The 13,705-nt window shown below is 31.9% G+C and overlaps 5 protein-coding genes across 5 annotated transcripts; 3 read left to right on the plus strand and 2 right to left on the minus strand.

Moving 5' to 3' along the window:
* The first annotated feature begins 772 nt into the window (after nt 1–772).
* On the plus strand, nt 773–2,726 carry LOC106716652. Its single transcript, XM_014510208.2, has 3 exons — nt 773–1,264; nt 1,561–1,753; nt 2,008–2,726. The coding sequence occupies exons 1-3, from the start codon at nt 965–967 to the stop codon at nt 2,304–2,306; spliced, it is 792 nt and encodes a 263-aa protein (XP_014365694.2). The 5' UTR covers nt 773–964; the 3' UTR covers nt 2,307–2,726.
* A 479-nt stretch (nt 2,727–3,205) lies between these two features.
* Nucleotides 3,206–4,741, plus strand: LOC106716625 (proteasome subunit alpha type-4). The gene is made up of 6 exons (XM_014510176.2): nt 3,206–3,326; nt 3,451–3,493; nt 3,571–3,900; nt 4,012–4,142; nt 4,327–4,450; nt 4,537–4,741. Exons 1-6 carry the CDS (start codon nt 3,324–3,326, stop codon nt 4,677–4,679), a joined length of 774 nt encoding a protein of 257 aa, XP_014365662.1. The 5' UTR covers nt 3,206–3,323; the 3' UTR covers nt 4,680–4,741.
* A 446-nt stretch (nt 4,742–5,187) lies between these two features.
* On the plus strand, nt 5,188–8,025 carry LOC106716759 (vesicle transport protein USE1). Its single transcript, XM_045681428.1, has 6 exons — nt 5,188–5,453; nt 5,622–5,718; nt 6,114–6,240; nt 6,405–6,610; nt 7,063–7,204; nt 7,887–8,025. Exons 1-6 carry the CDS (start codon nt 5,278–5,280, stop codon nt 7,934–7,936), a joined length of 798 nt encoding a protein of 265 aa, XP_045537384.1. The 5' UTR covers nt 5,188–5,277; the 3' UTR covers nt 7,937–8,025.
* Nucleotides 8,026–9,865: 1,840 nt separating this feature from the next.
* On the minus strand, nt 9,866–12,112 carry LOC106716757 (peptidyl-alpha-hydroxyglycine alpha-amidating lyase 2). The gene is made up of 5 exons (XM_014510342.2): nt 11,841–12,112; nt 11,475–11,620; nt 11,162–11,360; nt 10,193–10,708; nt 9,866–10,071 (listed from the first exon to the last, which is right to left on the minus strand). The coding sequence occupies exons 1-5, from the start codon at nt 11,982–11,984 to the stop codon at nt 9,952–9,954; spliced, it is 1,125 nt and encodes a 374-aa protein (XP_014365828.2). The 5' UTR covers nt 11,985–12,112; the 3' UTR covers nt 9,866–9,951.
* Nucleotides 12,113–12,273: 161 nt separating this feature from the next.
* Nucleotides 12,274–13,232, minus strand: LOC106716760. The gene is made up of 3 exons (XM_014510348.2): nt 13,133–13,232; nt 12,942–13,052; nt 12,274–12,607 (listed from the first exon to the last, which is right to left on the minus strand). The coding sequence occupies exons 1-3, from the start codon at nt 13,139–13,141 to the stop codon at nt 12,434–12,436; spliced, it is 294 nt and encodes a 97-aa protein (XP_014365834.2). The 5' UTR covers nt 13,142–13,232; the 3' UTR covers nt 12,274–12,433.
* Nucleotides 13,233–13,705: the final 473 nt, after the last annotated feature.

The raw sequence follows: 13,705 nt of genomic DNA on the forward strand, positions 1-13,705 counted from the left end.
AACTGTTTGTAGTTGGAACTAATTTGAATTTAAATACCAATACATTGTACCAATTGAAACTCAGCCTAAAGAAGAATTTGTACCATCGTTTACTCTCGAAGTATAGCCTAAGTAAGTAAGTAGCCTTCGTTCTTCCTCAGGCTCTTGACTATCTGTGTACCAAATTTCATTTAAATCGTTTTAGTAGTTTTGGCGTGAAAGCGAGACAGACAGACAGAATTACTTTCGCATTTATAATATTAAAAATTAATTAATTAGTAAGGGTAAATTTTAGTGTACCTGTATATTGTTAAATTAACTAAATGCGAACTTTGTGCAAAATCGAATAAATTATAAAAGAATTGGCTAATAAAATTATGATTCAGAATAATTAATGAACTAATCAAGTATAAATTCTTATGTTTACGTTGAACATAATATCTGAAACAGTTTTTAAAAGTGTTTTTTTAACATTTAAGAAATAATTCGTTCACTAGACGCTACACTTTAAAAAAATAAAGGGGACTTGGGATAATCTGTCTCTTACAATGTTTCCTCTTTTAATTAAAATAAAATTATGTTCTTAAGAAATTTTCACTTAACACTACGCATTTCACCTTCTACACGGTTTAAAGAAATGTAGGTCGCGAAATTGGACAAGAATTTTTCACACTCCTTCAGAAGCGGATTTCAACATTTTCCCAAAAGAATAAACTGATAAATTTAATCTTGCAAACATACACACTATCGTCTCCATGTATCAGATAGTTACGCAAGTTTCTAATCTTAAAACTGTCAATCCTAACGATAGCTCAGGTCGAAATCGAATTCTTTATATTATCTGGAATAAGAGTAACTTTATCTTAAAATAAATTGTGCCGTCTCGAATGTTTAGTCAGTGAGGAGATAGGATTCTATGCGACTGCGTCTGTCTTGAAAGCTGTTCAAGTTCCGTGGGACTTACAAAGTCACCAAGACGTCAAAGATGGATCGACCTAGCACGAGCAGGCAATCGATTGAGAAGGTGGAAATGTTCGAAGTAAGAGAACACGTTCCGTACCAAGCGGAACTGACCAGAGCTCCGGCGGCCTACGATGCGGAAAGTGGCGAAATGTACAGTTCCTCTTGGAACTCAGCGTGGCAAGCCATCTGCCAGCTGTTCAATTTGCTCCACCACATGCAGATCGCGATAGTCGTGTTCAGCATGTGGCATTTCGCTCTGACATCTTCTCCAAATGGATCCATCAGTAACCTTCAGTTGCACATCATCTTTGCTGGAACCGGCGTAAGTAGTTTCATTGATAAATTTAACAAATCGTTACAATAATCCAGAGTTCTGTTGTGCCTGCGCTGCATAATTTTTTTTTTTTTTATATCATGTTTTTGAACTGTGAAGATTGATATAATCTTGCGATTATTGTACAACATTCAATTTATCTTACACATTTTACAAATACCTTATCTGTGATCGTACACAATGATTCATGATAGTATAAACCTATATTTTTTTTGACCAACCCTTGATGCCATGTGGTGATGTCGTGAAATGGTACGGCTCTAATGATATTTAACGTATTTCAGTATCAATTATTTCTGGTGGAAGCGGTACTAACTCTACACAGGCATAACGCGTGGTCTGGTCAGTTATCTGTGGATAGTAAGAGAGTCGTGCACGGATGTCTTCAACTGATCGGCGCCATATTTGTCATTGCTGGAACTTTCCTTGGCTTAGCAGAGGTTGATATGCAAATCAATACACCTCATGGAATCTGCGGTAAGGAAAAATGACACCACTTTCGTTTATAGGCAATGAATGGTTCGGATAATTATTTCATTATTTGTAATGTGTAATATTGTGTACCGATTGCAATTATCAAGTTATCAAAGTCATAATTAGTGCAATTAATTTAGAAAATATTAATTCATATTATTACTAAGGCTACTATAAAAATATTGACCATCAGAAAGAAATACTTTTCTCTGTCTACTAAAGAATTCTATTCATGTAAATATTTTTCTTGTTTTCAGGTGTCATAGCGTTAGTATTCTCATTGATAAGCTTTATCACTGGTATCATAGCTCTCTTCTCGTCCAAAGTGCGTTTAATGATCAAGACTGGACCGGTGAAGATATTACATATTGCTGTCGGCTTATTCGCGATATCAATGGGCCTTATCACAATGGCTATTGGTTTCAACATGGACTACTTTAGTGCGAGTCAACCTGGCCTGTCGACTGCCCTTATGGTTTTCGTTGTAATGATTCTATTGTACACTATAGTACAACCTATCGTCGACCTAGTTACTACTTCGCGGAAAGTTATGTGACTTCAAGACATTGACGGCTCTACTGATGGTCACAGCAATGCCTAAATTATAATATTTTATACGTTTAAATTTATTTAAGGATATTCATTTTACAAACTATTTAGACGCGTCTAAATTTTGTTTTTAGGGTAAATTACATATTAATATGATATTGATTATGATTGAAGGTGTATGATTACTTAAATTTTTATTCGTAATTTATAGTTACGATGCAAATAAAAATTTTACTATGTGCTTGTACGTATTCAGGTTACTGGAATAGATAGGACAGCATATGATGGAATTTTTAGTTTGTGTTTTACGAATCAATGTTTTTATTTGTTACTGGTATTGTTATTGTGGCATAATAATATTAAGTAGAATAAGTGACCTAATACGTGTGATGCGAATGATTTTTAATAAAACTTATTTTTATAACAATGGGTCTTTTCTTGCTTTTATAAGGTCTTTTATCTTTGATAAATCAAAATTGCTTAGGCTCACTTTAATCATTGTTTTAAGAACTTTATCTGATATGTTAGACGTATAAATAACTTTTGACCTGATATAACTATCGTCTCCTTTTACGGTTCATATAAAGTTAAAATTATTTTGAAAGAACCAAAGTTCTATATATTTTTAATAAGTATATTATTATCATGTTAATTATTTTTATATTATATCAAAATTAAGCGTGTTTTGTCTTACTTGTAAAATTATAATATACTTATAACATAATCAATACAAATCACATAATTTATAATAATAATGCCACCTGACAATTACTTCTATTTTTATTATCTTAGTCCAGAATTTTAACAATTAAAGAAAACCTTAATAAGAAAGCATTAACTTTTCGACGGCTTCTTTTTAATCTATGGTGGTATATTCTTTTTAATCTGTAAAAAAAACTATCAAAATGAAAAGTTTGCTGTCATCCCTCTGTCATCCGGCGAAGCTGTTTTTGAACTGTTATTAAATTTCGCTAAAATATCTTTAGTTATACATCTATTCAAATATACCTGATAATTATCAAAAATGGTAAGAGATTAATATCAAATCCTTAATTTATAGTAAAAATTAAAAAAGATTTGAACATAATAAGGTTAGTTACATCTTGCTTGGTCATTCTGGTTTGATACATCGCTTTTTCTGTTTTCTTTAGGCTCGCCGTTATGATACTCGCACAACAATATTTTCACCCGAAGGTAATTATAATTATTTGTAGTATCAATGAGAAAAATGTTTCTTTTATCTTTATGCCAATTTTACCAACTTTCTTTAGGACGACTGTATCAAGTCGAGTATGCGATGGAAGCTATTAGTCATGCCGGAACGTCCCTCGGTATCCTGGCTACAGACGGCATATTACTCGCAGCTGAACGTAGAAACACCAACAAGCTGCTTGATGAAGTGTTTTTCTCTGAGAAAATCTACAAACTGAACGATGACATGGTTTGTTCAGTCGCCGGGATTACATCTGATGCCAACGTCCTGACTAATGAATTACGCCTCATCGCTCAGAGGTATCTGTTGCAATATGGAGAGTCAATTCCATGTGAACAGCTTGTTTCATGGCTTTGTGATGTAAAACAAGCATACACTCAGTATGGAGGCAAGTAATTTTTTTTTTAATTATTTTCTTGTTTTAAAATTTCTTTTGTCAGATAAAATAGTTAACAAACGAAAAACTATCAAAGATTAACGGTTTATCCATAACTTTCAGGTAAGCGGCCATTTGGTGTATCCATTTTGTACATGGGTTGGGATAAACACTATGGCTACCAATTGTATCAGTCTGATCCCAGCGGTAACTATGGAGGATGGAAAGCCACATGTATTGGCAACAATAGTGCTGTAAGTTAAATATCTTGATTGAAACAATTCCGACTGCATTTTATACAGGCATGTCATAAAATATAATCTGTCTGTTTATAGCCTTCAGTTTTTAATAATTATTTTAATCTGGAAATGCTATTTGAATGTAAAAGACTATTAAAAATGAAACTAAAAATATCTTTGTAAATATTATTTATTTCAGGCTGCAGTTTCCAGTCTCAAGCAAGAATACAAAGAGAATGAAACCACTTTGGCTGAAGCTCAGGCATTGGCAATCAAGGTCCTGAGTAAAACTCTTGATATGACTAAACTTACACCAGAAAAAGGTAAACATATCTCAAAATGTTCAAATTGAATAGAGTATTTTTAACAGAAATGTGATTATATTTAACATTATTTTGTTCTCTTGTAGTTGAGATGGCAACCCTAACAAGAAAGGATAATAAAACTATAATCAGAATCTTGACAAGTACAGAGGTGGAAAAACTTATTGCTGACTTTGAGAAGACTGAGGCTGAGGCAGAGGCCGCCAAGAAGCAACCACCTAAATCATAATTTTTGTCCTATAATTAAGTATTCTTTTTCAATCTAATAAACAGTTGCAAGGTTTAACAATATTTCTATATTAAACTGAGTTTTATTTATCCTTTGAAAAATTTATTACTCAAACTTGTGAGGTTGGCAGAGTCATCGCACTTTTATTTTTCATAGGGGGAATACTTGGACAGATATACCTCTTAGGGTCTTGGATTATGGATAAATGGATGAACTTAATTAATTGCTTCTTACTGAATGTTACTGGATCTGAATCCACAAGTTATATAAAATGCTTGAAAAATAGCAACTTTTTTTAAATTAATTTAGATAACATTTTGAAGAATTCTAATAAAGACCATACATGAAAAAATTTGTGCTGTAGAATCTAGTACCGTATATAAATAGCGATAACGATAAGTGAAAACATGAAGTTGTGATTGTGACGTTGTTGTCTACTGTCAATGTCATGACAAACTGTCATTCGTTCGGATTTCTGCATGTCAAAAATCAAAATTTTGATATTTTTCAATTTTGATTATTTGAAGCAAACTCTTGTTAACACAATTATACTTGAATTATATCGTGTTATTGTAAAGAAAACAATTTATTGATCGACATGAAAATGGGTACAGGAACTGTACCTAAAATAGGTAAAGAAGAGATGAATGTACGACTGCTGCTTAATAAATGTGAATTAATTGCCAAACAAGAACCCGTGGAAGGAAACTGGAGACTAAAACAATACGTGGAAACCTTGGGTGAAATGATAACCGAATTAAAAACTGGACCTGAGTGAGTCTTCAAACCTACTTTAACAATGTTTGAACAGAAGCGAAATTACCAACCATATCTCGATATACTTTAAACTAATCTTAATATAAACCTAAAATTTTAAAACAATTCATAAAATTGTATGTAATGTATACTACATTTTATTTACATTATTTTATTTTATTACAGAAAAATATCAAAAGATTTAATTGCTGAATATTCAAAACGCGCTACATTTTTGAAAGGACTTATTCAAACTGCAAATTTAAATAGCCCTATAGAGAAGGTAAGTTAATTTTGCCCTTATTAATTAGCAGCGACTGAGTGCAGTCTCAACGCAATGTGACAATATGTAAAAGAATACATATTTAATGTTAGTAGTGTTTGCTATAACTTTTCCCATTTATTTTATGTCATATTTACATTATGCTAGAACAGTAAGACAGTAGTGCTGACCTAGAGTGAACTGTTTTGGCTCACTGGCACCAGTGAGTGTTTACAGTTTGCCAATTTTATGCCAGTGCTGATTTTGAGCACTACTGTCTTACTGTACTAGCATAATATGAACCAGACATAAAACATTGGCTTTTTAGTGTGTTAATAAAAATGTTTAAATGTACATACTACAACCTGATAACTAATTGAAATTATTGTTTTTAATGATGTGTTCTAATTTTACAGTTAGAAGCAGTCCAGCTACTATCTCATGGCGCTGCAACTCTGACCACAGATGCAGCAGCTCAGGAAATACATCAAAAGACAGTTGCTAAATATGGTGTTGAATTACGAACTGAGTTGTTTGGTTTAGGTAAGGCATTGACAGTACCGTAGAAACCATAAATTAAAATGTGAAGTGAAACTGTAGTTCTTGGTTTAATTATATATGCCATTTAAACAATGCAATATTGGTTATAAGTATAAATGCTTAATATAACTTAATATTACCGTTGCCTAAATGTTTTTCCTTTGCAGAAGATAGTGATGACACATTACGTAAAAGGAATATAATAAAAGCACCGAATTTCACCAGCAATAGTACAAGCCAAGAAGATATTGACTCACTTCTTAAGTATCACCAGAATATGCAGGAAAAAGTTGCGGAAAATATGGTTCTGCTTACAAAGAGTTTAAAAGAACAATCTCAAATTGCCAGCACAATTATAAAAGGTGATACTGAGGTATGTGAGATTTTAACTAACTGTTAGATTTTAACATTTTAGTTATTTACTAGAGAAAACATAAGCAAGCCATAGACAATTAAAAACTCTTAGAAATGTCATTTATAAAAGGCAGTTGCCCAAAAATTCGTCATAAAAATAGTCTAGTATTTTTCACACCGGTTCAATAGCCTATTCAATGTAAACAAGAAATTAAATCATTTTTCATTAAAATGATCATATTATCTGTGGTTAAAATATGATAAACTAGCTTTTACCCGCGACTCCGTCCGCGCGGAATAAAAAAATAGAAAACGGGGTAAAAATTTTCCTATGTCCGTTTCCTGGTTCTAAGCTACCTGCCCACCAATTTTCAGTCAAATCGATTCAGCCGTTCTTGAGTTATAAATAGTGTAACTAACGCGACTTTCTTTTATATATATAGAAGATGTTGAAACAATGTGTAATTATAGGCATTAAAGAAGTCATCTGACCTGACGGACCGAAACTTGATGTCGCTGAAGGTGGAATCTGAACGGCTGCAGGTTCACAGCCGCAGCGCCTGGAAGTGCTGGCTCTGGATCATGCTTGCTGTTGTCATGGTTATATTTATAAGTAAGTTTTACTGTAGTTTTTAATAACTAGATTTTTTTTTTCATTTAATATTGAATTAGTCTGAAGATATGTTGGTACTGAATGTGTTCAGTGGTTCAGAGATGGGAGTGTTCGATGTCGGGAGATAAAATTGAGGATTTACGAGTTGAAAAATGTAGTAGCAAGACAATTTCTAGCAGTGGTAGATCCCGCAACAATACAATATTTGTTGGGTGCACGAATAGGCCGGGTCTACCGGTGCAATACCACGACCACACAGAAGACAGGCGTCAAGTGGAAGCAATTTCGCGTTTCGTCTGATGAGTGTGGTACCGGAAGCTTAATTTTAGTCCTCTTTCTCTTCCCACCCTTTTCTTAATAGGAAAGGATGGGAAGGGGAAGTGAATTTGGCGGAAGAGGGGACGCATAAGGAGAAATATCCTCTTTCTGTGCGTTCCCTTCTCCGTTGATTAAAGCTAAGTAACGCATCTGCATTTGCGAATGTCTATGGGCAGCGGTCGCTTCGCCATTACGGCGAATTTATGTGGCCGCTTGCTCGTTTGCCACCTTATGATATAAAAAAATAAAACAGTTAAACTTTGTAAAGAGTTGATGAGAAAAAACAGTTAAGTGAAGATTTTAGATATTTAATTAATTGAAAGAAGCATTTGTAATAATTTTGTTCACTTTAATTTTGTTACAGACATGGTCCTGTTCATGAAAGTGATGAAGAAAAGAAAATATGAAAGTTAATAGGTAGGTAGTTTGACATTTCATAACATTTATAGTTATCTATGTGATGAATATAATCTGTGAACTTATAAATCTATTAAATATTTATTGCCAAATACTGTGGAATAATTTTTATCCCTTATATTTCATGTTTTATATTTTATTGTTGTATAGAATACATTAAAGTTAAAATTCCATTATTAATTAAAGAAAATGCAAAAATATGAAGTCATCTTTATACTAACTACTTGTCATCCGAGACTCCGTCTGTGCGATACTTAAAAAAAAACTTAATTAGTAGACTATATGTTCTACCAAAGTATATTCTACATCTATACTAGATTTCAGCGAGATCCAAGCAGCCGTTCTGGAGATAACTTCTTACAGACATCCATCCATCCATTCAAACATTCGCATTTATAATATTAGTATTATATTTATTGACAGTGTTGTTTCTTTCAATTCTTTTAATAATAAAGGAACTTGTTGTTGAAATTAGAGAAACCTATCTTACGTATTTTTAGTATCTTTGAGGAATATTCCTAAAATTGTAAAAAAATTTTAAACTACAAAATTCAGTCAAAGATTTTTGGGATAAATAAAACTCATTATTAAACCTTTAATATATTCTAATAAATATTTTTTGAATATGCTCTACTTAAGATTTTTCTACGTATTTGTCTTTGTGAACAATTATCATTACATTTTTTTGGTCTGTTAAATTATATTTAGATCTTTAACACATTCAATGCTACTACAATTCTCAGTTGGTTTCAGTGAACATGTTAAAAAATTATTAGAAATATGACTTAAGTGGAAATTATTTCTTAAAAAAAATATTTGTAAATATAACAAAACAATTATAACCCTTTTTATTTTCAATAAAGATTGTATTCATTATATTTTTTAAACGAAAATAATATTATGAGATCTTGCAGACCATAGACTTTCAAAGCTCTTAGACATAACATAGAATTGTTTTCCTGTGCGTGATTATTTTGGACCATTAAATTGTCCTTGTATAGTTATATTTTTGGAAAAGCATTAAGTCGCTACATTTCTAAAATACAATTAACAATACTGTATTAATATAAAGCTACAAGTTGAACAATATTTCATAATTATAGAAGCAATTTCATTAAATACTAATTAAATTTTAATATATGCAGTTATTTATATTAATAATACATTTCATTAACCAAATTTTTCTTTTATTATTATCTAATATACCACAAAGTTTCAAATTATTTTTATATTTGGATATAGATTAAATATAATAAATAAAACATTATTCCTTTAAGGGAGGCATTCCAATTTGTCACAGTTGAAATTCGCGGGCAAAAGTTATAGATAACAAATGAAGTTATCTTTATTTTTTATATCTATTTTTGTTTCAGCTAACATTACATTAAATATAGCAAAAACTAAATAAAAGCGATTTAATATTTCTATCTGCAAATTACAGTTTTATATTATTTTAACTGGAGATTCCGGGTATGGACATTATAAATATTACTGCGTTAAAAGAAGTATGCAAACAACATTGCTAGAAATAACTGTACATATGAAAAGTGGAAAAAGTGGCTTCTGAACTGCTTTTAAATGTTTTTATTTGTTCAAAAACAAGTTTCTAATGTGTTTTAGCTGTTAGCTATATTTTTGACGTGAGACAATAGACATTAGCATTTTTTTAACAAAAGAATGTTGTGTAAGTTGAAGTAACTGAGAATATAATGTTAGTATTAACAGAGTCTATTTTCGATTTTTTGTTTTAAAGTTTTATCTTTTTTTTTAACAGAACCAATGCCATTTGATAGTCGACTTATAACATAGCACTATGTTATAAATAAATATTGTAGAATATAATATTAAGCGTGAGTTATAGTAGAATTTATCATATATTTTTAACATATACATATTACTTTCAACTATAGAACTTTTGTTAATATTAGGTTAATCGCGAATTATATCCGCCATCGCAACAAAGCGATATTATTTTGTAAAACTTAAATTAATTTATGTTTTTCGTTGGTCTTCTACTTTCGGTCGTAAACATCGGTCAATTCAAACTTCCAAATCTTGTTCGGTCCGATTTCTGTAACGTACAAATGTGATCCATTCCTTGTTACGGCCAAAGAATGTGGATTTGTGAAACCCTGAAATTGCAAATCTAAATTGTAAATATAATCTTAATAATGGATGTTTGCATTTAAGTAACTGGCTGGAAAAAATGGATTTCTTATTCAATGGAAAACTATAAAAACAAAATCTACTTACAGTGGCCGGTTCCCAAGTATCCAAAATATTGCCGTAAACAGCATTTACGGTAAATCCTCTGACTGCTATGTTTTGTGACGTTGGTCCATTCACGGCATATATAATGTCACCATGGGAAGCAACAGCGAACACACGGCCTAACGTAGGGTCTTCGATGATTGTCGCCGGTTCCATAATGTCTATATAACTCTTCAGACCAGCTTTCGGGCACACGATTCTCATATTCTCTCTATCAGCAACGCACACAACATCCAAATGTTCCAGTAATGTGACACTATGTGGCAGATTGAGTGTTAATGTGTCAGAGAACGCAGGAATTGTTAGTAGCAAAGTACCGGCCGCATTAAACTTCAAGATCTGATTGTTGCAGTAACCGTCTGCGACAAAGATTTCGCCAGTCGTTGCTATGGCTACCGATGTCGGCATGCACAACAATACGCGACGTCTGTACGGATAGCCTGCTGTAAAAGCTTCGCCAATAGTCAAACTAGGATATTTGTGGTTGCTTGGTGTGTACTGAAAGCAATAATAAATTATTTGGGAACTAGTTATAATGGTAACGTAAGATTGATACATATTCTACTTTCTACTTTTTTATAGGTTAGAACTTAGTATTTTCAGCGATACTGTGTTTGTCAGAATCCATATTACTGCCTTATTAATTATAAATACAAATGTTTGGCTGTTTGGATGGATGAATATTTTTTAGAAAGTATCTCCAGAATAGCTGCATGGATCTCGCTGAAGTTTGGCATAGATGTAAATAATGGCCTAGAAAAACACAAAGGCTACTAAGTTTTTTTTTAATTCCGCGCAGATTAAGTCGTGATCGACAGCTATAAATTAGTAAACTCATCTTAAAATAGGTCTATCTATTGAAATGTATTTGAGGGCTGATAATTGGTTTTGTTTAGGTGGTTCGTTAGTTAAGACTCAAAGTGATTGAAGTTCAAAATGGTAAGTTCTTACCTTAAAGACTTGATGTTTTGCGACGTCAGTGACCCAAACATTGTCATGATGGTCGACCGTAAGTCCATGAGGCATATAGAATGCGTAAGCACCCCAGCTGTGCAGGACTGAACCGGTGTGAGAATCCAACACTAGAATCGTGTCCTCTATTATAGGACCTTTGTCCAAGTTCTGATAGACGTTTGACTCGTTAAAGGTGCTGAAATTAATTGAGTTCAAATATTTACTACTGCTATTTTATTATAGTCAGTTACAGTTGGAAAGAGAACATGAAATAAGATAGTAAAGAAACATATTTATTGGATGTGATTACCTTTCATCCCAAACTCTTTCGGCTCTATGGAAAATAACCGGTTGTCCCAATGAATTTAAGGAGACTGCTGTAATCTGGCCCACGTTCAGCGACTGTTGGGGCCAGTCTTTTACTTCTTGTGGTCTGAGTACAATCTCATCTTTTGGCTGAAATTTTATTTGAATAAAATACGATTAAATGCGGTAACAAGCAGTAGATTATCAAGTATATTTTAATTAAAAAGTAAATATTGTTTAAGAAAAACAGAAGCGGGCGCCTGGCCTTAAAAATCTTATTTATTAAGCGCATCTATATTCGAAATATTATTTTAAAAATAATGATTGCAATAAAAAATATTCTCTTAATTAGGATGAAAAAAATACTTACGACGTGTATGTCCAAATTCTTCAATACATCTTCATTGTTCCCGTAACTAAAGTAATCTAAATTATCTCTCACCGTCTCCGGTTCACAATAGACATTGAAAACGATAAAAAACAACAAAAATATATGCAACATTTTGTTGAACATTTGTTATGATCTGCTACGTTTACGATTACGTTCGCACTGCCGTCGTATTGATTGTCGGCAGTTTGTCGCTAACTGCTAACACGCATGCGCTGACAACATAAGAGGTCTTTAATATTGAGAGTCGATTAAAAAAACACCATATGGGACAAAAAACGGAGTTTGAAAATGAATATACATTATTATTGGTAACTATTTAATGAATAATAAGGAATTACAACAAAATTGGTCAATGGATTTTAAAATGCACGACTTAAAATTACATTTGTAACTAAAGACCATCGTCTTTTGCTTAAATATGAAAATATAAGGCGAAATTTCATTTCATTCTTCTAATGAAATCAATCAGTCTCTGAATAGTTAAAATTTTGACACGAATATTTAAAACAAGCGATAAATTTTAATTTATACAACGAGGAGGCCAAAAAATTTACTTATAATTTCACTTATGTCTATTGACCACGCCATTGTGAGTTAGGTTGGTCCCAGATGTACCCCGTCTCAGTCATTGAGCATACCGCGTTATAATATTTTCCGGGACTTCGGCAGTATGACCAAGAAGGGCATTTACATCGAAACAGCATTTGAAATTCCTCCTTGCAAACTTCGTTCCACCAACATGTCCTCTGGAATATATTTACGCGTCTGTTAATACACGTAGACTTTTAATTATATAGTTTTTTAGTGTTCTAATGACTAGAATAGATTTGCTGCAAACGTGAGCATAGTTTATACATAAATAAATAAATTAGCCCTACATTCTAGTGTCAAGTCGGAAAATACAATCTTATTATATTTGAGGTTATTATATAAATGTGCTTTGTGAAAATAATTAAAATTGTTTTTGAATTCTAGAGTTGTATTATAAAAAACAAATCTTTTCTCTTTATATTGGTATAATTAAATATGTGAATTTAACCTTTAAATATTTAGTGTTTTAATTGAAATTAATGTACTTGCCTCTGTAATATATCCTCTGACGGATTGATCGGAATAACTTCGTTTTGTTTTCGTTGTTGATTCAACCATTACGTTCATCATAAATAAATAAATGATCATCACATGTTGCGGCTGAAATTAAACATATATATCACAAACTTTCACTTTATATTTATCACAAACAATTGAACACACACTATTATCATTTTTACCTTAAACATATCAATGGTTTGATCCAAAAATAGAAGATTGTTGTCAACTTGCAGTACCTACGATTCACGCCCCCTGACGGAGGTTTGAAAGCTAACATGCGTGCGTCACAGACTTAGTACCGTAGTATTTTAGTCATACAAAAATAATAAGAGTATTTGGAATATTAATTTACCTATAATTATGTTGTATTTATGTCAACGTAGTATATTATAAAAATATTTAATTGCAATTATTTAGCTCTATACCAGAAAATATGTTTCAGTAAACATTATTGGCTTACTTTTTTTATTTATTAAAATTCATTTTAAATCTTGATTGGGATATAACTTTATTTCACTATTTATTCTAGAATATTCCTTTGAGATGACGTAATAGTAATTTGAAGTCTGGACAACATAACTTAGGGTTCAATTTTAGTTCATTTTTTCCACATATGCGCGCGCAGTGTCTAAATATATATACGCATTATTTGTTATATACCAAATTACGATTATCAAAGGCCTTTGTTCTACTTAAACATTCAAATATAGCCTAGTATTTAAAAAAAATCAAATATCACCATTATTATTGAA

This window comes from Papilio machaon, chromosome 16 (genome assembly GCF_912999745.1).
Source record: "Papilio machaon chromosome 16, ilPapMach1.1, whole genome shotgun sequence".
NCBI lineage: Eukaryota > Metazoa > Arthropoda > Insecta > Lepidoptera > Papilionidae > Papilio > Papilio machaon.